The sequence below is a fragment of the Vidua chalybeata genome, chromosome 2 (assembly GCF_026979565.1).
Source record: "Vidua chalybeata isolate OUT-0048 chromosome 2, bVidCha1 merged haplotype, whole genome shotgun sequence".
Taxonomy (NCBI): Eukaryota; Metazoa; Chordata; class Aves; order Passeriformes; family Viduidae; genus Vidua; species Vidua chalybeata.
In genome coordinates, this window is record NC_071531.1 from 39263763 (window position 1) to 39290845 (window position 27083).

Genomic DNA, 27083 nt, shown 5'->3' on the forward strand with positions numbered 1-27083 from the left:
GTCTTTTCTGAAGCCTGATCAGCTATTTCCTTTGTAATCTAGAAGGAACACCTTAATCTGGCTTCTGAAGCTGCCTGAGAGACAATGGAAGGGATTTCAGTACTGGCATGACACTGGGAGTATCCAGTGTTCCAACTGCTGAAGGCAGGTCCACCAGCATGAGTATGGAGTCTGTACTTGAGGAAATAACTGTACTTCTGTTTTAGACATTTTGCACAAAACAGAGTCAGTTTTAATCCTTACCCCATGGCTCTTTGGATCTGGACTTGTGACACTGAACTGGTACTGAAGCATGATGATTAGACAGATAATTCTTCACTCACCTCCTATGCAAAAACCTTTTCAAAGAGTAATAAGGAATAAGAAAAGACTGGAAACAAAGTGAGAAATCAGAGTTTTAAAATTTGTTCGGATTTTACAAGCTGAGATAACAAACTCTTGGCACAAAGCAAACTCAAACCTAAATCCTCCAAAATACTACATAAGCACATTCCTTAGTATATAAAAGGCTAGTTTGTGATGACATAGGGAAAAAAGCAGATCAGCATCCCATTCTGGGATGTGAAGGTTCAAGTACTGTCTTAGGCTGCAAACAGGATTAGCTTCCATTTATTAACATCTCAAAGTCAATATACAAGGGGTCCTATGCAACACTTTGCACCCGCAGCATCTCTTAAGGTATCTGTCCTGATTTCAGCTGGGATAGAGTTCATTTCTTCTCAGTAGCTGGTAGTGCTGTATTTTGGATTCAGTATAATGGTGGTAACACACTGATATTTGGGGGTTAGCTAAGCTGTATTTATCTTAAGTCATGGACTATTTTTTGTGTGTCTCATGCTCTGACAGTGAGGAGGTACACAAAAAAAGGCTGGAAGGCTACATAGCTGGGACAGGTGAACTGAATTGGACAAAAGGACATTCCACACCATAGAATACCATGCCCAGTATTTAAAACTGTTTGAGCTAACCAAAAGGAGGACTGATCCAGGTTAAGGAATGGACTCTGGCCTCTGTCAGCCAGTGGTGAGCAATTTATTGCACAGCACATGTTTGTGGGTTTTTAAAAAAATTACTTTATTATTATTACTACTACTACTACTACTACTACTACTACTACTACTACAAGTACAATTTACTTTGTTTCAATTATTACAGTGTTCTTATCTCAACCTAGTTTTGATTCTCCTTGCTACTCCACCAGGGTGGCGGGGGAGGTGAGAGTGGCTGTGTGGTGTTTAGTTGCTGGCTGGGCTTAAGCCACCACAGCAGCACGTTAAGGAACAAGGTGTGGAACCAGCTCGCAGTTGTTATGTGCGAGTATCAAGAGTTCAAACCAGAAACCCTACGTATTAAGGAGGACCAGGTACTATCTGAACCACAGGCTTCTTTTTTACTACATACTATGGAAAATGGCACTCTAGAAGAAGAAATGGCCCGTCAAGGCTCTCTAAGTGCAGATTGGAAGGACAGTAGAAGCAGACTTGGAATCCAGTAACTGACTGCCCCCAAAACAGATGCCTTATTTGCCCCATGTTCATTAGAAATGAAGGGACAGATACACCTAAAAAAATCCTGCCTTCTGTAAACAGAACTTGATTCAACAACAGTGAATTAAATAGTCTGGAAATGTCTGGGGTGATTTGTTATGTCATAAGCTTTTTATAAGAAATTTCCTCTAGTTAAATTGCCAGAGGAAGGGAATATAGACTACTCACATAGGAGAATATTATATAAAATATTCTATTTCCCAAACAATTTATTTGCTTTGAAATAAGCAGTGTTTTGCTTTATAAAGTTGTCCAATCGCTGCTTCTCTAAGAAAGATGATTACAAATATTAAACCAAATTCAAAGGCTACGGCTCAAAAGCTGAGTCAAAACAAAAGAGAATTTCGTAATTCCAGTCCAAGAGAAAAAAGGATTGTTCAATATATGAGCAGGGTGCTACCAATGAGTAGGAGATAGAGAAACTCAATCTTGTGATTGTGACAGCTGGCTATTAATGAGACACACTCAGCTTATTCTAGTTGTACCAGTGTCTGCTGACTCTAGTTCTGTCAGCTTGTGGAATTGCCAACTTCCATAAAAAAGACAGAAATCTGAAGTTTCTGTGGCAGTCTGTAGAGGAAATAGTAATGAATTGTTCATTACCTGGAAATTCATTACCTGTGAAATTTTAAATTTCACACCTAGAAGCCATGAAAGAAATCATACAGCAAAATAATCCAGAATGTTTAGATAGCAATGGGTTATCAGTCGCTCAAATACATTATTGAAATGAAACAGTTAAAAACCAGAGATCAGGAATGCCAACATCGGCAGCATATGCAGTTTTTACACCAAATAAACTCTTGATATAAATCCAAGTTTATTTTCAACACAAAGAAAATAGTTTTTAACAACTACAGAGAATAACCAAGGCTTGAAAATTCCAGAAGAGTGCAAAAAAGCAAAGGATGAGTTTAAGAAACACAGGCCTGAAGGAAAATATATTGTTTTCTCTACAAAAATGGAAGCTGTTATTTCAAAATGTGTCCACACGTGTACATTGGCATGCAGAGGAAGGGAAGAGTGATGGAACACTGAGTCTAAATTTAGCCACAGTCATTACTGCTGCAGCATACAAGCTTCATTCATGGGCTGAAATGAATCTGTAAATCACTCACTGGTTAACACAATTCTTTAAAAATATGATGTCAAATCCTGTGCACACATATCCCAGGAGTCTAGGCACAAAAGCTTTTTTATCCTATTGGTACCCTACATATTTGGAGTTTATGGAAGTGTTGCTAAAGGCAGTTTCTATTCAAATATGTCACAAAATCCCAAAGAAGCCTTAGTAACACAGAGTGATTGGAATGGAAATCCAATTAAAAAAAAGACACTTGGCTGAAAGTCTCACCCATTTATTCAGGTAAAGCAGTCAGGTAGTTTCCTTCCTGGCAATGATACATAAATTTGTGGAACAAAACGGAAAAACTGCTTCCATCCAAAGTCCTGGCTGTGAGAGCAAGGGGTTTTGTGGACTTGGCAGTGTATAAAGGTTGCAGAAGGTCTTCATGGTTCAAAATATCTGTTTGAAAGACTTCTTGTTGGTCCTCAAACTTGTGAAATTATTCAAGAAAACTTCAGTGAAGTGCCACCTCAGTACCAGTAGGAGAGCTAAAAAATATTCCCAGGTCTAGCTCTTCACTTTGAAAAAGCAGAATTGGGCTGTCTGGGAGTATATTCACTGGGGGACTTCTTTTCTACCATCATGAATGAGGATAACATTCCTGAGAAAGAATTCTTGAGCCAGGGAAACCTCTGCTCCATTAATCTATTTTTTCCAAGGTCAGGAGTTTATTGCTTAGATATAACCAGAAGGTAATTTACCAATCTAGACAGACAGTCCTTAGTTGACAAAATATGAAACTTGCAAATTGCTCAGGATATGAGGCTCCCCATAATAATAAAGACACTCAGTTTGCCTACCCACAGAACATCTCTCCTGTGTCCCAGGAGAAAGATATCTAATGAATGAACAATTAGAGGATGTCCCTTTGTTATAGAAGTCTGGACTTTGCAAGCAGAAGAATCTCATATATGATGAAGATGGGATATACATATGAGATACCATGTGGTATGAATCTTAGGAGATTCTGGCCTCAGTGAAAATTAATGGCAGCTGGAAGAGAAGAACAAAAAGACAGGAGGGGAAAGACAACATAAGCTTGAAGTGGCCAACAGGGTAGAAAGAGAGGTAGTGTAATTAAGATTTTCATATATGACTGTAGGCTTGTTACAGTCTGGAGCAACCTGGTGAAGCTCTTCCCTGATCCAAGACACTTAAGAGAATCCAAGAAGAAGGCAATATGATGTCCTTAACATGCTCAGCAAAAATGCTTTGCAGATACAAACCCCATTCTTTCAAGATGAAGGGACTGAGGTTGATACACTGCCCATCCTGAATGGGCACAGCGAGCAGTGCTCCAAGAAGCTGTATTTAATGCCAACAGATGGTGCTTCCCACCTTTATACAACCTTCCACCACCTTCCAGATAACAGTCTGTAGTGACATCAGAGCAGCCAATACCACCTAGGCACGGAATCTTCCCTAGCTATTCACAATCTGGCTCTCTGCCAGCCTCCCTCCACAATTCTCAATGGGAAGTGAAAGTCAAGTTGACACCCTGATACCCACACTGGTGCACAGATGCTGCAGTTGCTTCCCTTTTCCCACCAGGGTTTTATTTGGGTTACAGAAAGATAAACTTTACAAAAATGCTGAGAAATAAAGAGATCTAGAAATATAAATATCAGGAGAGGAAGACCAAACTTTTATCAGTATTACAGTAGCAAAAGGATAAAATAGCAAATTATTACTGGTGGTCAGACATGACAGGAGAGGACTTCCCCCAAAGTGAAGAAGCATTTTATATAGGAGCAAATACAAAGTATGGAAAACAAGAGAGATGAAGGTGAAGAGGTGACAAAAATGTGGGAGGAAAATGGCACAGTGGGGAATGAAAATGTGACAGTGATATGGAGGGGAACAGAAGATCAGATAATGGGAAAAAAAGAAAAACAGGACAAACTATTTACAAAATAGGAGAGATAAAAGAGTGTGAAAGAAAATAACTACAAAAGTGAAGTTTAAAAAGCAGCAACAAAATGGCAAGCTGATATTTTTAGGGAATAAATACATATGGCATACATTTTATTCTACTGCATTTAAAGGTGAATATAGGTGGTGCTAAGTAATTAATTTAGACAAGATCGTAATTTCTCAGCAATATGCAGAAGAGTAAATAAAGAACACAGTAAGATGTAGAAAGTTTTCTAGATGAACACTACCATGTGTTTAAGGGCTGTATCCACAGCAACTAGAAACCAACACAAAACCAGTCACCATTTAACCACACTCCCCTGAGAAACTACCAGCATAACAGTTTCTAGCAACATATTCAGACACCATGACCACTGAATATTTAAGAACTACAGTGAGGTACATCAAATAACAAACTTGGTGGGTTTATTTTCAAATTCTACCACATGCTCAATCAACTCATTGAAGTCAAGGGTGTTTGACAACCCAGTACTCACACACAGTTCCATGCTTCAGGTTCCTCCAGACTAGAAGATTTCAGCTAGTAAAAGGCTGGGAAAAGTAAAGCTCAAAGAATTGCCAGCAAAGAAATTCTGGGGTGATTGTTCCTTGCTTTTTATTTTTTGTAGAAAGCATCCAGAGTGAATTCTGCTTTGGATAAAAGGGCTTAGTGAACAGCAAGGAAAAAAAAAAGAATTATTTACATCTCAGTATCATAGAGGTATACTAAAAACAACTTTTGAGAAAGGCTTTCCTCCCAATTTCTTCCCTCCCCCCCCTTTTTAATTTTTTTTTTAATTTAATTTTTTTATGTTGGTTTGCATAACCTGTCAAGCTCATGTTCTTCAGAATGTCTTGTGAAGACTCGAAAGAATAAACTTACTACAAAAAGCATCTATTTAAGAGAGGGGTCTCCCTTATGAGAGGCTGCCAACATTGCCCAGACAATGGAGCCCCAATTAGAAGCACTGATCTCCTTCCATAATGCTACCGACATTCTGGGAAACTGCATTGTCTCATTTCTCAGATAGATGAGCTGAAGAGTAAAGGAGTGGGAGGAATGAGCAGAGCACCTTCTCAAGGGGTAGCTGAACAAAATTGTTGCACAATGGCATAGAGAAGAAAGTTAAAGTTCACTTCCCTCACCAAGCAAAGCAGAAAGTGTAAGAGAAAATGTTAATTTATCTCACCTATGGCACTCTACCTACAGACAGCATATCAGGACTTCAGAAATCCAAACAACATTTACCCAGAATATAATTCAAAGCCAGATCTGATGGCTGACATGTACTTCACAGCTTTTATTATTTTCAATTAAAAAAAAAAAAAAACTGTCTAAGAAACTGATCTGCATTCTTTATAGCTTCACTCCCACAGGTAAAATTATCATCTAAATTCCTTTCATCTGCAGCATGATCTGTTCCACTCTACTGTCTTCAAATTACACCTTGCCAAATTTTTAAAGGCAAAATAACTGCCCAAATACACCAATCCAGAAAATGGTTTTCAACTTTTCAAATATTATTTTGAGATTGAAAATAGTCTGTTTTTCATTTTTACCACTACACAGCAACATTTGTGAGTGATGCTTTTTCCGATTTAGCTGATGACCAGTAAATTCTGTGAGTGAGTCATTAAAAAACACCATGGGTGGGTCAAAAGCTTTCATGACACACCTTTTCTGAAGAGCCTCTGTGGAACATTCATACATTGATCCAATGGCCTTCTGATCACGGGTTTCACAGATTAGCACTACCAGTTAAATAAATGCTCTGCTCAAGTTAAAGGCTAAACATGAAGGTAACTTGAAAGTGTTTCAGCAACTTGTAAAGGGAAGCATCTTACTGATGTTCAAACAGTGTTCCTGCATTTTAGTCAAACCCCTCCACCTTTTTAAAGAATTCTATTTGAAGTCAAACATGAAAAGACATTTTTCCACTTTCATTGTTCACAGCCTAGGGAAAGGACAAGATGAGAAGAAAATGTTATCAACAGCTCTTTTATCATTTACCATTCTGAACTTATTTACCACTTTTTGTAATTACAGAGATATTAGAAAGACTGTCCTTCCTAACTGGAAGTGGCTTCATTCTCACATCTGAAGAAACCTGGCTGCACTCCTCACAACTGCTTGTAGCCCAACTTATGAATTGAACTTTCAATTCATTTTCTATTACAATGGCAACATTCAAGAATTGAGTAATTTCTAGTTCAGTTCTTATGTTAAAACTGATTAGCATTTTAATAGGAATGGAGAAAAATAGATTAGAAGTTTCTGCTTGAGGAATAATTTCATCATATTGAAATGTTAAGGAAACAAGAAAAACAGAATTGTGTTATCAGGTACTGGAAACAAAGATTCATACTCCAGTATCAAAAAGGCCAAAGCTTTATGCCATCATACCTCTAATTCTGGGAATGCATTAACACAACTATATCTGTTTGCACTACACCACCCCCAACACAAGAAGATCTCATGTATCAGTACAGAGCTGTGTTTCAGGCAAAGAAAACTCACTGAAGATAGTGAACACATCTAAGACACAGGAATTGAGACACCACCTGCCTTGTTCTGCTACCCTACAACACCAAGTCTGAGAATATCTGGATTTGTTGGTTTGTATAAAACAGAGAAAATAAAAAAACTTTGCTACTCTGTTCAGTAAGGAAATAAACCAAGAGGATTAAACATGGCAAATAGAAAGTCACTTGTGGTTTACCTCTGTAAGTTAGAGAATTTAATTTCTGCCCTTAAGAAACAACACATACATCCACAAACAAAGGAATTTCATAGAAAATTTTCAACCTCTCTGAAAAGGCTGCTAACCAGACAGATAGACAGAAGAGTGAGAAGCATTTTGACTTCCTAACTTTACACAATGGCTTTCATTAAAGACCACCAAGAAGCAATCACTTTACCTTTCAGCCTCATTTTTTGTGACAGAATGCCTGGAGTACCACAAGATCCCCACAAGATTGACATCCTTCTCACATCTTGTGAAGCAGTTTTAACTAAGCTATACAAACCACTTAAATGGCTATCAGCAGTACAACAGTGTATGAAAGACTGATGGAGAAAAATTTAAAAATGCATGACTTTTAAGAAACAGGAACAATCCAAGATCTACGAACTAAAAAAATATATATTTCTTATGTAATCCTTAAAGAATGCATAGCAATACCTGCTGCTGTCTTTGCCGCCTCATTTGGGCAACCTGAGACATCATGATTTGACGATCCAGTAACTCCATTCTCTGCTGCCTCTGGATGTCAACTGTTGCTCCCATTCCCACTCGAACTTCATTCGTTGGTTCCACAGATGAGAAGACTGGTTCAAGAGTCCAAGAAAATATCTTTGCTACCCATCTGGGTACACAAAGAATTTGATGAACTTTTAAGATACTGCTATTGTAGCAAATCCCAGAAATCTAAAATCAAAAACAAAAATGTTTAAAAAACCCTGAAAACCAAAAAACTTAAGTACACCACATTTACTTTGAATTTGGCTGCAGGTAACAGTTGGTCTTTCTGGTTTTCAAAGCACTTTTACTGTATTTACTCATAGTTCTCAGTCAAGAATCAGAGAACAAAAAGGGGATTTCTTTAATTCCCTACAACTACAAATTGCTTTTTAAAATCTGTGTGGTGCATTGCCTGTGACTCATAAAGCTGCAAGGGGCTTTTTGTTTGTTTTGGAATCTGAGCCCAGGCCAAGTGACCTTTTCTAAAATTGGTCAAAATTAAAATAAAATTTTAATTTCTAGTAAAAGAGCTAGTCAGGGTATGCTGCACGCTGACCTGAGAAGATTAAGACAGTTCTTGAGGATGCTGAAGCACCCTACACACCCCTTCAAAAAAAAAAAACCAACCCCCCTTAAAACTTCCTGTCCCCACCACCTGAATCTCTCCTTCTAGTAAAGTTAAAAGCAAACCAGCAGAACTGAAGTTAATTCTAAGACTATGCACACACTCATTCCAAAAGAAGCCCACCTGCCTTACAGGAGGGAAAAAAACCATTTGAAAACCAATACATTAAAAACTGTGATACTGAGAAAGTCAGTTTTTGAGAGGCCCTTCTCCTGCCCATAAGAAAAAAACACATTCTCTGTGTTCATGCTTGCATTAGGGCTTTATTTAGTTTTGGATTCTGCAGGAGAAAAAGAGAAATCATGAGCCCCATAAATGGAATTACAGTCATCACTCAGCCATTATTTTGAATGCCATTGTGAAATCACAGCACTTGAGCCCCAAGCGGTCCCATCTGCATTCTGCTTTATGCCACATTTCAGCATTCGTGACTCTCTATTGTCTGTTATGCCACAAGAAATATGCTATCACAGCAGAGTGAAATGAACAGGAAGAGATGTGAATCTCAACAATTCTGTAAACATACCCCAGAAATGAAATTATGCTAAAAGCAATGTAGAAACTCTGCATCTAATGTATCTATTTATTTATTTATTTGGGGCTATTTGTTGTATCTCACTGACATTTGTATAAAGATATGAAATACATTGCTGATTATACAAAGGGAGACAGTATAGGAAAAAACAACATTCTTTAGGAGGGGGGATATTTTTCAGATTATTAACAAGATTATTGTTAAATATCCAATGAGGTAGTGAGACTTTTAGCAAAAACACATTCTGCTTTTGGAAACAATGATTTTTGTTTTATTCTACTTTCATTTTATGACTCATGGTTGGATTTACAGCCCAAGCTGTTGGTTGCTTGACAGCCCAAGTATGGGCTGTCATTCTAAGATGAGAAAGAACAGTTTTAAACTACTCTTAACCTCTTCAGTCTTTCAGTCATGCTATGAGAAAGGAGGTAAATACTATAAAGGCCATAATCACATCAGACTGAAGACTGCCTTAATTAATATTTTCTGTATTCAAAGGAAGGTCCTAACTGGACAGGGCACTGTAACAGCTTTTTCCTGATCTCAGAGATCCTTTCCTCAGCTCTAGTGAAACTGTTCCAGATGACTGTAAACTCATGACTAAAACTGTGCACATCAACTGGAAACTAAGGTGTAACTATAATCACCAAGGAACAAGAGGAAGAAAATTTGTATCACTTCTGCAATTCACCTGTTTTTAGTATGTACTGCTTGAGGTGTCTGCCTAGCAAGAAGGTCCCCCAGAAGCAAACCCCTTAATTCTGAGGGTGTTAGGTAGATAGGCCACTCACTCAAGAAAACCTAGATTGCACAGCAACAGAGAAAGCAGTTTTTGGGGAGCGAGAATTACTGAACCAGATTGCAAGTATTACATAGACATTTAATCTGATGTTTTCTTCAATGCAAAATGCACAAGCAGCACCAGAACATACAGATTATCTCCCTTCCTTCAACCTTGCTAGGTGTAGGTATAGGTAGTATCATTAGGCTATGGAGCCAGGACCCCTCTTTCATTCCAGGGATTCTGCACACCTGATTGTACAGGTGTTAACTAGGCAGAGAAAGAAGTCCCACTCAAAATACTTTGTCCAACATCACACCAACATTCCTTCACTTCATTCAAATGGCCCTCCTAAATACTGATCTCTGCTCTCTCTTGCCACCTTTGAAAAGGTCTAATGTTTTCAAAAATCTTGAACAGGTTCAAAAAGTCACAAGAACAAAACAAAGGAAGTGGTGATAGGAAAATCTACATCTCCCTGAATATATGACAAATCTTGGCACGTGTCTGAACATACCAACCACAAACAGAATCATTATTTATCAATAATGATATAGCTTGGAAAAGGCCTTTAAGATCATCAAGTCCAATTGTTAACCCACTACTGCCAAGTCCACCATGTATTTAACTGCCACATCTACATGTCTTTTAAACGCCTATAGAGATAGTGACTCAACCTCTTTCTGCCCTGGGCAGCCTGTTCCAGTGCTGGATGAACTTTTTGGTGAATAATTTTTCCTAATATTCAATCTAAACCTTCCAAGGATATTTCCATTTATCTTACTTGGAAAAAGAGATTGACCCTCACCTCATCACAATCTCCTTTTAGGTAGTTGCAGAGAGCAAGTCATTCCAGAGCACTTAACCAGAAGAAAAAGGTTTTATAAGGCTAAAAGTTTATGGACATGCTAAAATGAAGAGCTATTATATGGAAGTATAAGAAACTTTAAAATGCTGTGGTCAGTTATAACCAATTTTCAGTAAGTTTCAACTAGTGAGGACGAGATAGCCATTTCTGTATTTCCAATAAACTGAGAATGGAGACATTTGTAGTTAAAAAAGGTCTTGTGATTCAGTCTGGCTCAGTGTCATACTCTCATCTTAATGTCAAGTATTTCCAAAGAACTTCCTCTATAGCTGGTTCATATGCAGAACCTAATTGATATCATTTTAAAAATCATGAGCTTTGACAAAGTATAAAGCAACTTTTTACACTGTTTTTGTTACTGACATTGAGTGAATGTCTAGTGTTTAAGAACATAAAGCAACATTGTTTATTCAATGAAAATAAAATGACCTCAATATATTCCAACTTCAGCACTGTACATCAGATTAAAGGGCTACTTCCCCCAAACAGAGGAGCCTCCACTGTATTTTACTCGCCAAAAGTCACCACAAAAAGACGTTGTGGTTATGTTCACACTGTTAAAATGGAGAATTTGTGGCTAGCAACATAAGGTGCATCTTAATTTCTGTTAGTCACAGCATCTTCCACCATATTGTACATGGCACAGTGCTAAGAAGAGGAAATGGAGGATGCTGGAAACTCTCTGGCACACTGCAGAATAAAAGTGTGCTTAGATATTTTCAATTTCTTAATGCCATGACTTACTAACTTACTACTGGTACTTCACATGAAGTTTCCTAACCTCCTCCTGCCCCCATATAAAGCCTATCTTCCCCTCCCCTTCCCTCATGTCCTTTCAAAGTTGTACATTTTCAAGAAAAAGGAAGTAGATGTATTTTCTCTGTAATTAGGTAAACCAAACATGGAAGCTCTCCAGTATTTTATATTGTGAAGACCCATATGCTCCACAAGTAGCTGGAGTAGTATTTAAAATTTAAGTATTTAAATATTTAAATTTACTGTACTTGATTAACACCAAAAAAAAAAGGAAATGAAACAGAAAAAAAAGTAGACAGACTGGTGTAGAAAATGATGTTGAAAATTATTTTAACTATCAGAACTTGACATCAAATACTCAATTATTTTGTTCTGAAAAATGTAAATACCTTCATCATATGTACTCAAGACTTGGCTATTTTCAGATACCAACAAATGAAAAGTAAACAGTTTTCTTAAGGTGAAGTGACATTTTTATACCTATTTTATCTGCTTAATCCTTAGTATGTTCTGAATTGCATACAAGTAGAATCAAAAAATGGGTTGAAGTTTGTGCCAGGATTCTGTATTTATCTTCATTAGAGAAAGCATTTATCAAAACAAGAGAGATTGTGTGAAAACCACCCAAGAAACAAAACTACCCAACAAATAAACCCCACTACACCTGTATTTTCAACATCTGTTAAAATTCTAACAGATTCTTTTGTTTGTATTTCCTTTTTGGAAATTGTTGCAAATACTATAAACAGCCTTTTGCAAGAGTTACCTTGAGAGAAAAATAAGATTATAGTATTTCTAAAGTATTTCTCTTCAATTTTGTTTCCAGTTGATTTGCCTCACAAATTTTCCAGGTACCTTGAAACTTTTTTCTTCGGAGTTCATCAGTGCTTCATTGGTCAGAAGGAATCACTATCAGTAAAGAACATTGTGTATGTGCAAGCATGACTGTACTGCCATTTCAGCACAGTACAACTATTCTTAACTTTTACTGGTGTCCTAAGCATAGGCTCCCTTGGTCTCTGCCAGTGTTCTGTAGGTGATAATTATCACATTATTAACCAAATCTCTTTAATTAAAAGATCAGGATTTGATTAATCTGATCCAACATAAATATCTGTAATTTAAAAGCCTACTTAATAAGCTGGTTGTTTAAAGTTGGTGTCACAGTCAACAGAGAGAAATGGGCACTCTCAGGATGTAACTCATCCTTTGGCAGATGTCTCCAAAGTAAATACACAGCTGAATTACTCTCATGGATTCCCTCTCTGAAAAAGGGTAACGCTGCTGCCAAAAAAGCAAATATTGATAGAACAATCTAATTCCTAATGAACCAGTTGGTATAGTTGACCAAAGAGACCATATTTTGGACACAGAAACTCTTCTTCAGATCTAAGAGAGAAATTCAGAAGTGAAATACAAACTGAAAACCAATATCCATTTTTCTACAGATATTAAGGAGAAAGTACCTTACGACATGTTATTACCTTTTCCTGTCCTTTCTCACTACTTTCTCCTTCTTCCAGAGTTGGAAATATCTGCATTTCCCTCCTCCCCAGACAATTACAACCTCACTTCCAAACCAACATCCTCTGTATTCCAGATGAACCAATTCCTTTTTTTCTCAGATGCATTAACTGATGCAGGAATAAGTGCTGGCAGCTTAGTCAGTTGTCATGTGTTCACACCTTGATGTGGGCAGGGTGTCAAATCTCCCACCACAGGGGACATTAGGTCAATAAAGTCAGTAAAATGTAGTGACGCAGATCAAGTCACTTACAGTCACTCAGCTGAACACTGAGCACTGTCCACACACAAATACTGCGTGTTAGCTTTGGGCAGGATTCAGCACATGTGTTAATGTACACGGACTTGCTTGAGGAAGTCCAGTGCAAGGCCACAGAGATGATCAAAGGACTGTGGGAGCATCTTTTACATGAGGAGAGGCTGAGAGAAGTGGGGCTGTTTGGCCTGGAGAAGAGAAGGCCCAGGGGATTTTACCAAAGTAAAGAAATGCTTGAAGGCAAATGAAGAGGATGAAACCAGGCTTTTCTCAGCAACAGGAAAAGGAGAAATGGGCACAAACTGAAACATGGGAGGCTCCCTCTGAGGATCAGGAAACACTTCACTGTGAGGTTGATTGAACACTAGCACAGGTTGCCCAGGGAGGTGGTAGAGTCTGCATCTTTGGAGATACTCAAAAGCCATCAGAACATGGTCGTGGGGCAAGCTGCTCTGGGTGGCCCTGCCTGAGCAGGGAGGCTGGACCAGGTGTTACCCTCAGTGCTTCTGTGAACTGAGTATGTGCTCTTTGGTAGGTATTCTATCAAGAAAGGGGAATCACATCCATTACACACAAAACACATGGTTTTACTAGGTAACTACTTAAGCATAGCCAGAATTTTTAGTAAATGAGTAGTCTCACTGATATTAGCAACACTACTGATATTTATACTGTAATACCAATGTCAAATATTCAGAAATAAACTAGATCCAACATTTAGCTAACATTTACCTGAATCCACTTACAATCACAGTTACAAAGTGTTCAAAAAGCATCATACTTTGACTAAAGTCCTGCACCAGACTAAGTGTGGATGACTGAAGGATATCCAGACTAATTGGAGGATGAAGGACAATGCACAGCCGGACATGAATGTGGAGGCAACTGCATACATCAACAGACTCTGATCAAAGATTTTCTTTGAGAAAGCATATATTTAATATTAATTTTAAGTATGTAGAAGGGATGATATTTTAAATGAGAACACTATACTATGGGGTAATACAAATGTAAATACAAAATGTTTTAAAACATATTTTAAAACAACAAAAAATTCAGCATGCTTTGTTCAAAATCACTTAAGAAAGATTTGAAAGAGGAAGAAAGACAACAAGAAAATCAATGATTCCTAGGTCTGATCAGATATTAGCTACATAATACTATTTTTAAGACAGGAACTAAACCAATGAAAGTCCAGTTTAATTATTTTGCTCCCACAGCTGAATCACATTTTATCCTATATATGCCAATTCCAAAGGACATGAATTCACTATACAAGAACACCTCAGCTGATTGAACAACTAACAGATAGGATGGATTAAGTTCTTAACAAACAGAGCTCAAAAGTACAATCCAAGTACACTTGGGAGCATTTAACAGTATCTGTAGTGTGTGTAAAACTAAGTTAGCCACTTCAAAATTATGAATAATAACTAATGTACTCAAAAAAACAGAACTGAAATTAAAATCATGCACTCAACACAGTCTGAACTTTCTATGTTAACCGTAAGCCGTTAAAGTACAAGCTCTAAATTACAGATTCTCTACATTTTCCAATATCTAAATATAAAAAGCACAACTTTTCATACAATCTGAGAAAAGTAAATTCCAGCATAGCAGAGTAACAATGCAGAAAACTGTTGCATTCAGCTTAGTGAAATCTCCAAGTCAAGCAGTGTTTTAGAAACTTCTCAATTTCAGTTTCCTAAGGTTTGAACTGAACTCTACATAAATTCAAGGCAGCTCACAGAAGACTTGATGGGTTCCAAATTTTGAACTTTATGCAGTGCAGGTCATCTTGCAAACAAATAAAAAACTAACAGGAGGTAAGAAGAAAGGCTAGAACACTAAAATCACAAAAAGGGCTTGAAAGATACCTTCCCCCTATCAAATATAGCCCTAAGCCACTCAGAAAAACTCATGGCATGTGATCTGTCTGATGACATTATCCTAGAAAGTGGAGGGAACTGCATGTCTTTGTGGGACATGTCTTCTGCCAGTCACCAACATGAGCTTACTTCTTTAAGCAGATGAGCTCTAGCTATGATGGAACCTTGACACATCTCTCAAATTTCAATCCTACCAGAGTATGGCGAGGAAAAATGTAAAGTGGGAATCCAAGAGCTTTTAAAGGGGTGGGGAAAAAAAAAAGGTAGAGAAGATTTCTACATCCAATGAAACACGAATACCACTTCCTAAGGTGCTTTGACTATTTTAAAGGAAAAAAAAATAGTGAAGCAACTGTTTCAAGCCTTCACTAAACTGAGTAATATGCACTATATGGAAGCACTTCTGTAAACAACTGCTGAAAGAATTTTGGGCATCTCTAGTATGTTTCCTAATTTTATGACACAAACCCCAAAAAACTCCTATCATAAGAAACAAATTTGGTCTGGATATGCACCAGGCATCATATATTCCTGGCAAAATAAATCACAAGAAACGAAACTAGTCTTATCAATCATAAGATGATTATAGATTACTGATTACTAAATTAGTGATTTGTAAATTTCTTTACAATCTATTACATAATTTTTCTCTTCCTTATACATAAGCATCATGGATTTAAACAGCATGTCTTATACAACATACCAGCAACTGATATACCAAAAGTAAAATAATTGATTGTCCAGTTTCATGTGGACAGTAAAGAAACTGCCTTTAAGACTGTAATCCTGTGCTGGTTAAAATTAGATCTAGCAAGATATACCTTATCACAAAGACAGACACAGCAGACCTTCTGTATTCCAATAACAAAACATGAGTTCTAATTTCTGCACCTGAAAAAAATTCACCATCAAAACTACAAATTGTCAAAAATTCCCTATCACCAGGCACACTACATCAATGCCTACCTGCCCACATAGACTCATACACTCATTTCTGTAATGATGGCATCACTCTAAACCACTGAAAACAAGAACTCAAGGCAGTACGGTTCCCAGTACCTCTATACCCTGCCTAGAATTCACATAGAAGTTCTAATGATATTTGCAAAAATGTAACTAGAAAGTCAGATCCCATTTAGTCATGTTCAAATATAGGCTGTGAGAATTTAAAAAAACCTAAACCAGGAACACAGTGAAGACAAAGTGGAAACTGACAACAACTCAGAAATTGTGCTGGCACCATCCATTTTAATATTCCACATAAGCAGAAGTGCAACAAAAGCTAAATTACAGAACAGCATCATAACACACTCAATGTGAGTCCCTAAGTGATCTTCAGTGCTTAAAATACAGTGAAGTGGCTACCAGGCAATAAACTAGCAACTAAATATCACACCTGACTTGATGTTTGTGCATTTACTTATCTTTTTTGTACAAATACCTGAAAATTTGAGTCCACAAAGACTAAGGTAGTAAGCTAGAAAAATGTTAACAGTAGTAAGAATTACATAACATAGGTTGTCAGAATGACTTAACATTAATTTGACAATCTATTTATTTCTGTAACTGTACATATAAATATGTTATCAACCAACTACACTTGCAGTGATAAAAGGCACCTTTATAGTGTTGCATATCCTTCTTCAGATTATTTAATACACTGTGAAACTTTATTGCTTTACCAAGTTTTCTCAAAAGACACCAAATCATAATTTCTAACAGAGAAGAAAAAGAGACTTCTTAATCACAGAAGTGTGGCAGATACGCTATGCAAAAGAAATGGCTGAAAATCCTAACATGAGTTTCTTTTCAAATTACTGCACTTATTACAAAGTCGTGGAGTGCAGCTCTCTGCTTGCTGCATAAAAAAAACTGAGACTGAAAACACATTGTAATTAATGATGACTTAATTCATGCTGACTGAAGCAATAGGAAAATTGAAATTATTTTTTAGCTATCCTGTGACACAGAAGTAACTCAATTTAATCCTATAGATTTACACCTAAGTAAAACATACTGTTAGCTTGAAATTTAAAAAAAAAAACTAATTTATAAAAAAGATTACTAAGAAAGTTCAGCAAGTTTCATTATATAGAAGAATAAAATTTTATATTAAGAGGGAATTAAAATAAGAACTGCATAATGTATTATGAAAAAAAAATTGACCTACTCATTATATGTCTATATAATCAAGTATAGACAGAGCTTCTGTCATCAGGAAAGAGGGAGTTAAAATGCCTTTCCATTTCTTTCCTTTCCTTCCCTCTCTAATGAACACCTGTTTGAAAGGAAGGGCTATTAAAAGAGCCAGCAGTGTAACAGGAAGGGTAGTGTGTTTGGAGGAAGTCACAGATCCTTCACTGGGCACAGAGGCTTGGGCTGATTGCCAGGGGAGATAGATTCTGATTTGTAGTTGCACTGCTTTCATCGATATTTATAGCAAGATCAAATCATGAACAGGCATCACTATTTGCTGCTCCGTCACTCCTGTTATTACTTATCTTAGAAATTCACAGAATATTTTGCAACAGTCAATGCAAATGATAAGAGATCAAACTACTAAGTTGTAGCAGCATTTCCCTCTGAGCTCAACCCAAATTCAAATTAGTGGGTTCTATACAGCAAGGGCATAATTTGAGTTCTCCACCAACTTAATAATGAGCTCCCTTGGAAGTGGTGGCACTCCCGCTGTTGGAAAAGGTTACAATCTTTTGGGCCAAGAAATCAGTCCGAGCTCCCAATTTCTGAGTTTGTAAAATTTAAAAATAAGCTTATCAGTATCTAAAAATCTGACATATTTAGCACAATCTGTTTCAGCACTAAGTGCCTTACTACCAACAACAGAGTCAGAAAGGAAAAAGACAGATCACACCCCCCTTTATCTGACTGATGTGACAAACGTGATTTTGTGCCCCTACTGCCATTGCCATTGTGAGAAACAGCTATACTACAGATCCTTGGAGAATAGCAAAGCTTGAAAAGCCCTCACAGCAAAGTTATTAAAACCTGAGTTTTGGAATCAAAGCTTGAGGCTTGCTGAAATCTGAAAAAACAAACCTCAACCCAGGGTACGCATTTTTACCATTTCCTCAGCAATCTCATTTATAGTTCTAGGTGTACGGCTATATCCATGGCAACAGAATTAAATTTATGCAGGGAGCAGTGGTACCCTGAAAATATCAACCACCAATTTTGTCGTCTATCAGTTTATCACCAGCTAGTCAGTGCTTTACATATTTGGAAGTTGAAGAGGAAAACTTTCTACTTGCCAACACAAAATGTTACTTAGTAATTTCTGTTCTTTTTGAGTCCAAATATACTGTGCTGATCCCACACATAACAGAGTTTTAAGCAACATATGATTTTTATAACAGTAAGACTTACCAATCCACTTAAGGCTAAAATCCAGATGTAGGAACCAGACGTTAAGAGCTAAAAGACAAGAGCAGTGATTGAAATTTTTATTTTACGAAGTTGTTGCTATATGAACCACTAAGTTGCAATATGGTATAGGTTATGCACTCATCATGACAATGGGAGACGTCAGACTTTTACCTCTGTTAAAATTCAGTTTACCATTAAAACAGAAAAAGTATTCCAGAAGGAGTAAGTGGAAAAAACACAAGGATCCAACAATTGTTCTCCTTCTACAGAACAATACATTTTATTTTCATATAGCTTACTAAGTATAACAGGATGTCGGTTATAGGCTGCACAGAAAAACAGGTCTGAAAGACAGACTGAAGCAAAGGAAATGACTCAGCAGCAAGAGGAGAAGAGTTCCAAGCAGGCAGGCACTCCAAGTGAAGCTCTCAGACATGCAGTCACAGACAGACTAAGCACCAGCATCAAAATTAAGGAAATAAAGTTCTTACCCAGTGACATATTTGCTGACATGAAATCACAGAAATAAGCTGGAGCAAATTTTTTTTTAAATCCTGATAAGTCAACATGGCAGCCCATAGTTTCTAGCAAAGTATGTGACTAGTCACCTGGAGAAGGTTATTACCAACTGGAAAAATGGACTGAAAATGGTAACTAAAATGTTTCCGTGTGATGCTGACTGAATCGTGAGAACACCTTCCCTCTAGAGTTCTGACTACGGAAAGAGTGATTTGAGATAAGGGCAGAGTTTACAAATGAGGAGAAGGCAAATGAGTCTTCCCTCAGGCTCTGTGTGATGGCAGACACAGTTCAGCGCTCAGCAGGGAGAGATCCCGCAGAGATACGGGGCTCAGTGACAGCACTGATCCGCACTGGGGGGCCCAGTGACAGCACTGATCCGCACTGGATCCATGCTGTGTGTACGAAAGCAAAAGGTAAAAGACATGATGGAAAACAGCCCACACAATATCATGGCTTTCCCAAAGACTGCAATAATAGTGGAACTGATGGGTTCAGAAGAGAGGAAACAAGATTTCTGAGAGATCAAGAAAATAAGGTGCTGGAGCAGAAAGTGAAGGAAACCAAAGGCTGAACAGGAAAGAGGATGAATTAAATGTTCATGTGGAGCACAAGTCAATATTCTGAAACTGACTACTTATTCAAAAATACTCTCTACCACATTTGGTACAGAGTAACTACCATAACTATGGTGGTTTCCCATTGCCCATGCCAGAGCTACTTTTGAATCCCTAGAAAGTATAGAAGTGAGCCTAATTTCTCATAAATTTGCAAATCTCCTATTTCACCATTCAGGTTGTGAGACAAGTGTCCATTCATTTCTAAGCTGCTGGGTTTTGGGGTTTTTAATTGTTTTTTGAATCATTACTACCTTCCTATACCAAGTAGCTATATTTTTTCACTCATATTTCACAGAATAATACATGGTGTTGCTGTGCTCTATGTGGCACTATTCTAAATTACCTGTCACATGGTAATGCATCATATACAAATTAGATTAATTTATATAAAAGTGAAATTTAGCCAAAACCTTGATTATTTACTAACAGGTTTACCATAAAAAACCACTGTATTCTACAGCTTTGTTTGAATTCTAATAGACAAGGGAAAAATAAGCAAATTCAAGAATATAAGCAAAATAGAAAGGTGAAAGATAACAATGCTTTAGGATCAGGTTCCATTTTAATCTATTTTCATCTAACTCATTTTACTGACCAAAAAAACCAAAACTGTGGAATTGTCTATTATATTTTCCCATGTAAGACAAGGTAAGAAAAGATCACTTGCTAACCACTTCAGCATACTAGAAACACATATATCTCTATGTTTTAGCTGATGGGATAGTTACTAGCTAAATGTATGTTGAATCATGCATGTGGAAACATCAAAATTCATAGACAAACAGAAATACTAACTACATTAGTAGTTTATTAAAAGATGAACAAGCAAGTACATACCATACCTGTAAACCCAGTATGTAGACCAGAGACTTGTTTGTTATAGAAAAGTGGCCCAATACTTGTGTCACCTGCACTCTTGGAATGGAGGAATAAAATGGAACAAACAGCGCAAACACAGGACCCAAGCTGCAAAAAGAAAGGTACAGATGGTTATTAGAATGATACTAACAACAGTAGTGTCAAACAATCAAAAGGAGTTAATTTTAAGTACATAACAATCAAAATGTTACACCACCTTGCAAACAAAGGTCTTCCTTGGGAACCCACACTAGGTAACTTCTGGCATTCTAGGTAATAGATTCATTAGCAAATAAGAACAAGTGACAAAAAGTATTTTATTTCCCAATGTTTAGGACTGGAGGCAGAAGAAAAGGCAACATATTTCATCTAATAGCAGATTCTTTACATAAGGCACAGCACACAACAAGAACAGCAGTAATCTCCTACATCAGAACAAATATGATTCAAATGAACAAATCGTAAGAATTTACCTTTCCCAAAAGGTTAAGGAAGCCACTCCACTTATGAAGCCAAGCTCCTGGTATACTCAGACTTAATGTGTTAGAGGGTTGCCAATAGAGTACAGCATCTAAGATGGGAATACTGACAGTTTGATTTAACTTCCCTTTGCCAGTGACTTCCATGGCCCTACAAATAAAACTTCCTTTAGGATCCTCATCTTAATCACAACACAAGATGTTTTTTTAAGTTTTTAAGCCATCACTGGAAGGAGATTCATAGAATCTAAGACTTCAAGCACTTTTTACAATGACCAGATGCCTAGACTGATCTTGTGAATATGAGTTAGTGCATTTCATTCAGACACTCAATTTTGCATATAATCCTTTTTACACAAACAAAATACACCTGTATAAACACATGCAACACATTTTTGAAATAAACTGAAATTATTGAAGTTTTAAGAGTCAAAATGCTATAAGAAAGCAACATGCAAAAATTATTCTTAATCTGAATTTATTCCATTGTAGATAATATTCACTGAATAAATCAGGTTTTATAAGTGAAGATAGAAGAAAAACAAAGAAAAAATATCTCTTCTCTTCTTAGAGAAAAGTAATTTTAAATTATGTATTTCTACTCTGACCAAATTGAGAGAATACCACAACTGTGGCATGCTTTTCAGGTTTTAATGATCCTGTGATAAACAGTGACTCAGACACAGAGATTTCACATGCAAGAATGCACTCAATCGTAAGATGGGAAAGTACAAAAAGGAATTTCCCAATACTGCAAGTGCATTTTAAAGAGATCAGAGAATGCTAAAAGGTTCCCTGAATGTTAATATACATTTATGTCAACAGAGACCACAGAAAGCACCACCCCAGTCCAGAGTAGCTATCAGCTTAATTTAAATTCCGGTGTCTGACATTGCTCAGTACCCAAAAACCTAGAGGAGCTGGAGGAAATTTAGTGATGGGCCTTTTCTCTTAAAACAGTAAGTTCATAGGCACTACAGAGGTATGCTCCTAAAGGCATCAGTGTTTGTTTTTTAGACAAAGTTCACATCTAATATTAATAGGTATTACTCAAAGATCCATTCAGATATCTTTTTTTAAAATGTCAAAACTGGTGCCCTCCAAAATGCTGTGTACAGGCAATTCCACTGTGTGAAAAGTCATTCCAATTAATTTTAAACTTTCGCTCTCAACTTTCTTTACATAATTCTGTACTTTGAAAATTTCCCTTTATTTTCTGTTGCCTTCAGTATTTTCAATAGTTTACTAATGCCTTTTTTTAGAATATCTATATGGGGATGCTGCTTATCTACAGCAGGTCTGTCAGACAAGTTATCCACAGAATAATACTACAATATGGCTGACACAGTAAAGTACAACAAAAGGATGGTCAAGGAAAATCTGGACCCACTAGTGAAAAAAGGGACCCAGTGACAAAGGACAAGAAAAAAGCCAGGGCACTCAATGTCTTTTTTGTGTCAGTTTTCAGTGGTTAGTTTTGCCCTCAGGCCTTGCAAGTCACTGAGCATCCTGTGGGACTGGAGCAACGCCTGCTGTGAAGGAAGACATTTTGGATGCTCTTGAGCCCAGCTGATCACACAGGAGGCAAAAGGACCAGACAGGCTGCACCCCAGGGTTCTCAGGGAGGTGCCAATGCTACCTCACTGAAACAGCATGGTGATTAAGGCAGGTTCCTGACTGGATAACTGCAAATTGTCACACCCATCTTCAAGGAGAGCAAGAAGAGGATCCTGATAGCTACAAAGCTCACCTCTATCCCCAGGAAAGTTACAGAGCAAAGCTCCTAGGAGCCATTGCCAGCTACATGATGGACAAGGCAGCTACTAATATCCCATATGGATTTACCAAGAGTGACTCTGGTGCTGTGGATAAGGAAGGGGAAGATGGCAAATATTGTACACTCTGATTTTAGGATGGCCTTTGACTTGTTTTCTTCTTCAGCCCTTAAAGAAAAACAGGGAAGATATGCACTGCATAAGCAGATTTGAGGGAATCTGGCTACACTGCTAGACTCAAAGGGTTCTGATCAGCAGCACCAACTTTAACAGCAAACACTTACTAGCAGCTTCCCCCAGGGATCCATACTGGGATGAGCACTATTTATTGTCTTTATTAAACAACCTGGATGATGGGACAGAGTGCACTCCCAACAAGCTAGTGAGTGAAATCAAACTGGAAGGAGCAGCCAATACTTTGGAGAGCAGGATCACATTCAGGTATTCCTTGATGGACTTGAGAAATGGGCCGACATTAGGAATGTTAGGGAGTTCAACAGAAGTAACAGAGTGGAGTCTTCCATCTGAGTTGGAACAACCTTGTGCAGTGGCACAGACTGGCTAGAAAACAGACTTGCAGATAAGGAGCTGGAGAATCCTTTGAGTGTTAGTCCAGCCTTTGAGTGCCACTTTATCTTTGCAGGAAGTGTCAATCACACACAGGGCAGCATTATCAATATGTTGTCATCAGACCAAGAGAAGTAATTGCTCAGTGCTTCTGAGCCTAAATGTAAATAATTGTGTCCACTTTTAGGCTTCATGCTTCAAGAAAGGTATTAATATACTAGAGCAACTCCAGACAGGATAATGATGGTCTGTCTGGTATTTTACCAGGCTGCCCAGAGCTACAATCTCCATCCTCAGAGATACAACCTGGACACACCACCCAAAATAACCCATTCTCATTGGACATGTTTTGAACCCAGGGTTGAACTAGCTGACTGCCCGAGATCCTGTCAAACCTAAGCTACCCTATTGCTCTGTGAAAAATCAAAGCCTTATTCATGAAGCTCATGATCACTGGAGGAATTTCTGTTCCTGTATTTCACTGGACAGGTACAAACATCCAACCACATACCGTAAATAAAATTACTGGTTCTTAACTCTTTTAATTATGTTAATTAGTTGTTTGGTACCATATATCAGACTCAACATCTAAAAGTGGAAAACATATTCTTATTGAAGGACTACTTCAGTGTTTTCTTTTCCTTCACTTCTTTCTTATCCTCTTGTATTTGATTTTCCTCTCATCTCTTTTAGTCTCCTTTTCTGTGCTTTCTCTCCTTTTGCAGAGACCTTCACCCCAGCCCTTTGTTCATTATACTATGAGAATATCAGGAACATCCTTTCGTGTGCCATGATTAACTACTACTAGAAATCTGTGATATCTGTGTGCAAAGAAGGGCTATAGACACAAGCATTTTTTGAACTGGGTTTTGGCCCACTTCATATTCAGAAAGTTAATTTGAGCCACATTTTCATAGAAAATGAAATTTTCAAACAACCCAGAAAACTCTAAAACCTGAAAACTGAATTCTAGAGCTTGAACATTCTACATGTCCATCCCAAAGTCATACTGTAGTAGCCATCTCTACAATAACTATATCCTCCTTTTGAAGAGCACATTAAATTTCAACATTTGAAGTGAAACAGAAACACAGTGACAAGATAGGAACATTCTACATCATATGAATCTATGAGATTGGCTTTGTACAAAGAAATTAAAAAATACATATACAAACAATATCCTTGAAAAAAAATAAATCAGAGACGTAAAAATTGTCTGAGAAGAAAAAATCAGGGGCAGGTACATCTTACAAGAGAAATACACTATTTAAAGTCTAAAAGGGTGACTATTAAATGCAGATTAAAATAAAACATTAGCACTAGCAAATATATACACACAACAGGAAAATGGTTCTAAAATGCATGAACAAAGGGTTAGAAAGTTAAATAAATGTAGCTTCTGTAAAAATGCTTGCTGCTGTCAATAGAAGTTCTGTGGGATTAAGTTTGCAGAAATAACCTATTTTATTCAGAATGACTCACTGCACTTACTAACTGTGGTGGTGTGTTTTTCTTCATTCAAGTTCTCCAAAAAAACATTAAACTGACAAATTCACAACCATGTATTTTTTAGGGGACTAAAAATATCACTTATAAAAAACAGCTGCAGATAATACAGGCACGCAGGTAGTGCACTTACAATTCAAGTTACTATGTCATTTCAGTGACCTGTGTTCCTACAGTCAGCCCAAACACTGCCATATTACACTTAAGGTTCCAGCCTTTATTCTGAACATGCTAAATATTCACAATAACATTCCTTAAAATTAAGTAACTCTGTGGACTGTGACTACCCTTGATGGTTGTGTTCCTCTACCTGCTGGAGCCCTGGACTCAAAGGATCCTCCTACTGCACCCAATGCTTTCACTACACATAAGCAGGACAGCCCATTGCCTGAGGTCTCTCAATAGCAGCAAAAGCATTAGGCTTTGTTACCTAATACTCACTAGCTAACCCTAACATTTCACAGGAAAGCAGCAAGAATGCAGAAAAAAATTTAAAAATGCATCTGGAGGTGAAAAGAAAGGCTCTTCCTGTCCATGGATATCCCCATGCAGAATCCATGCAACTTGCACGTTCATTAAAATTTGAGACTAACCATCTAACCAACAGTTTACAATCCCCTCATGAAGGCAGAAGTCAGACACCTATCCTAAAGTAAGCTTTAGTTTTTAATGCCAAGACTATCCAACAATGTATTTTGTAACCTGTGGGGTTCCATGTTCCTCATCTTGTCTGCCAAAATCTGAACAGTGTTTGTACATATATGGTAAACACAAATGTATGTCGGTACATATATGATAAACACAAACACCTTCTGACACACAGCAATTTTTTAATTTACATTAATTTAATGTCCAAATCCTGGAGCAGTCAAACAGATATTGGACCAACAGCAGCTGCATCAGAACAGAAAACAAACAGCTAGAAGGATAAATAGTTAGTGAAAGAATGCAACCTGCACCATTTAGCTCAAGCAATTAGCTTGAGCTAATTTTTCATCATGCTAGGCTGGATTGGTAGCTAATATACCAGTGTGACTCAAAGGGTACAATCTAGTAGTGTATCTTAATCAAAGGAAGGCAATATTTTATCAGATCAAAGCAGGAAACATATAGTGGTGTTGTTTTATAATGATACAACAATTCTGAAACAAACATTTCCTTTACTAAGAAGCTGGGGTACTAATGTCAGCCCTTGAGCAAAGACATGTCTGCGTATCTCAAAATTTCCCATTTCTACAGCAGACCTTAGGTGCTGGACACAGAGCCACACTGTGGTATTACTTTGCGTACATATGAAGCAAGTTCCCTGTGCAATTTCCTTTTAAGCGGTCCTGAATTCTCATTACTTCATTTAAAGCAATTTTACTCTCTGATGAAGCTGAATAATTAAAAAATTATTCAAAAACAAGTAAGGAAAAACTAATCCAGAATAAAAACAATCCAGAATAAAACTGGTAAGTTTTCCCAAAGACTTTCTGAATGTGATGCTAGAAGATGAATGCTCCATTAAGACTGAGGAGCTGAAAGCCCTAGATAGAGCCCTTCAGCTCTTTGGCATCTAAGGAGAATCAAGTCATGTGTACAGTGGGAGTTCAACATAAGAAAAATCAGTTTATAGTGTCAACCAAGTGCTCCAAGTAGGTACAACAGTAGCTCACAAGGCTTTGTGTTCTGCTATAGGAAAAACATTTCCTAGAATACAAAGTAACTTTGCCATTAGGTCTGCATTTACTTGAGGCTTTCTGATGAGATGGACGTGTTAGCAGAGATCCTATCTCTTTACACACCTTCACCACTACAATGTCAGCCAACACCTGTGCTGTGAACACAGCCCTAACATTTCCAAAGAGGCATCCTGCACTCTGCATGGGTTGGACCTGCCAAAAATACCCTTATCATGCCTTGTTGGTTGTTTAAAATCAGGCCACTAAATGAGGTCATGAAACAGTCCTTTGCTGTCATGAATGATCAGTATCAGGTTTTGGGGAAAAGCCCAGGTAGCTCTCAACCACAGCCTCTAAGAGCAAACAAAATGATTTTCCATCTACCTCTAATCTCCAAAACCCTCTTAACAAACACACAATTTAACTTTTACATTAAAAGTTCTTCACCCAGAAACAAGATTATTTCAGGTACAAATGGGTTAACTCACAATCTGACATCCATTCCCTTCCTACTCCCTAGCCACTCATTCTTGTCAATATTATTTTAGGGGAATCAGATTTGTGTTTTAGAAGCTTTTTATCTTTCATGTATTTACCTTACATTTTTCACTATCATTATTATTACCACTGCTTAAAATGTAATAAACA

General features: G+C 37.4%; 1 protein-coding gene across 2 annotated transcripts in view; it reads right to left on the minus strand.

The window, feature by feature from the left end:
- The window catches only part of UBAC2 (UBA domain containing 2), an 87328-nt gene that overhangs the window by 9728 nt on the left and 50517 nt on the right, over positions 1-27083 (minus strand). For both annotated transcript variants that reach the window (XM_053934816.1, XM_053934815.1), the window contains exons 5-7: positions 20429-20552; positions 18448-18495; positions 7770-8015 (exon numbers count right to left, since the gene is read on the minus strand). In XM_053934816.1, the coding sequence (XP_053790791.1) occupies positions 7770-8015; positions 18448-18495; positions 20429-20552 (418 nt within the window). The remainder of the gene's footprint in view (positions 1-7769; positions 8016-18447; positions 18496-20428; positions 20553-27083) is intronic.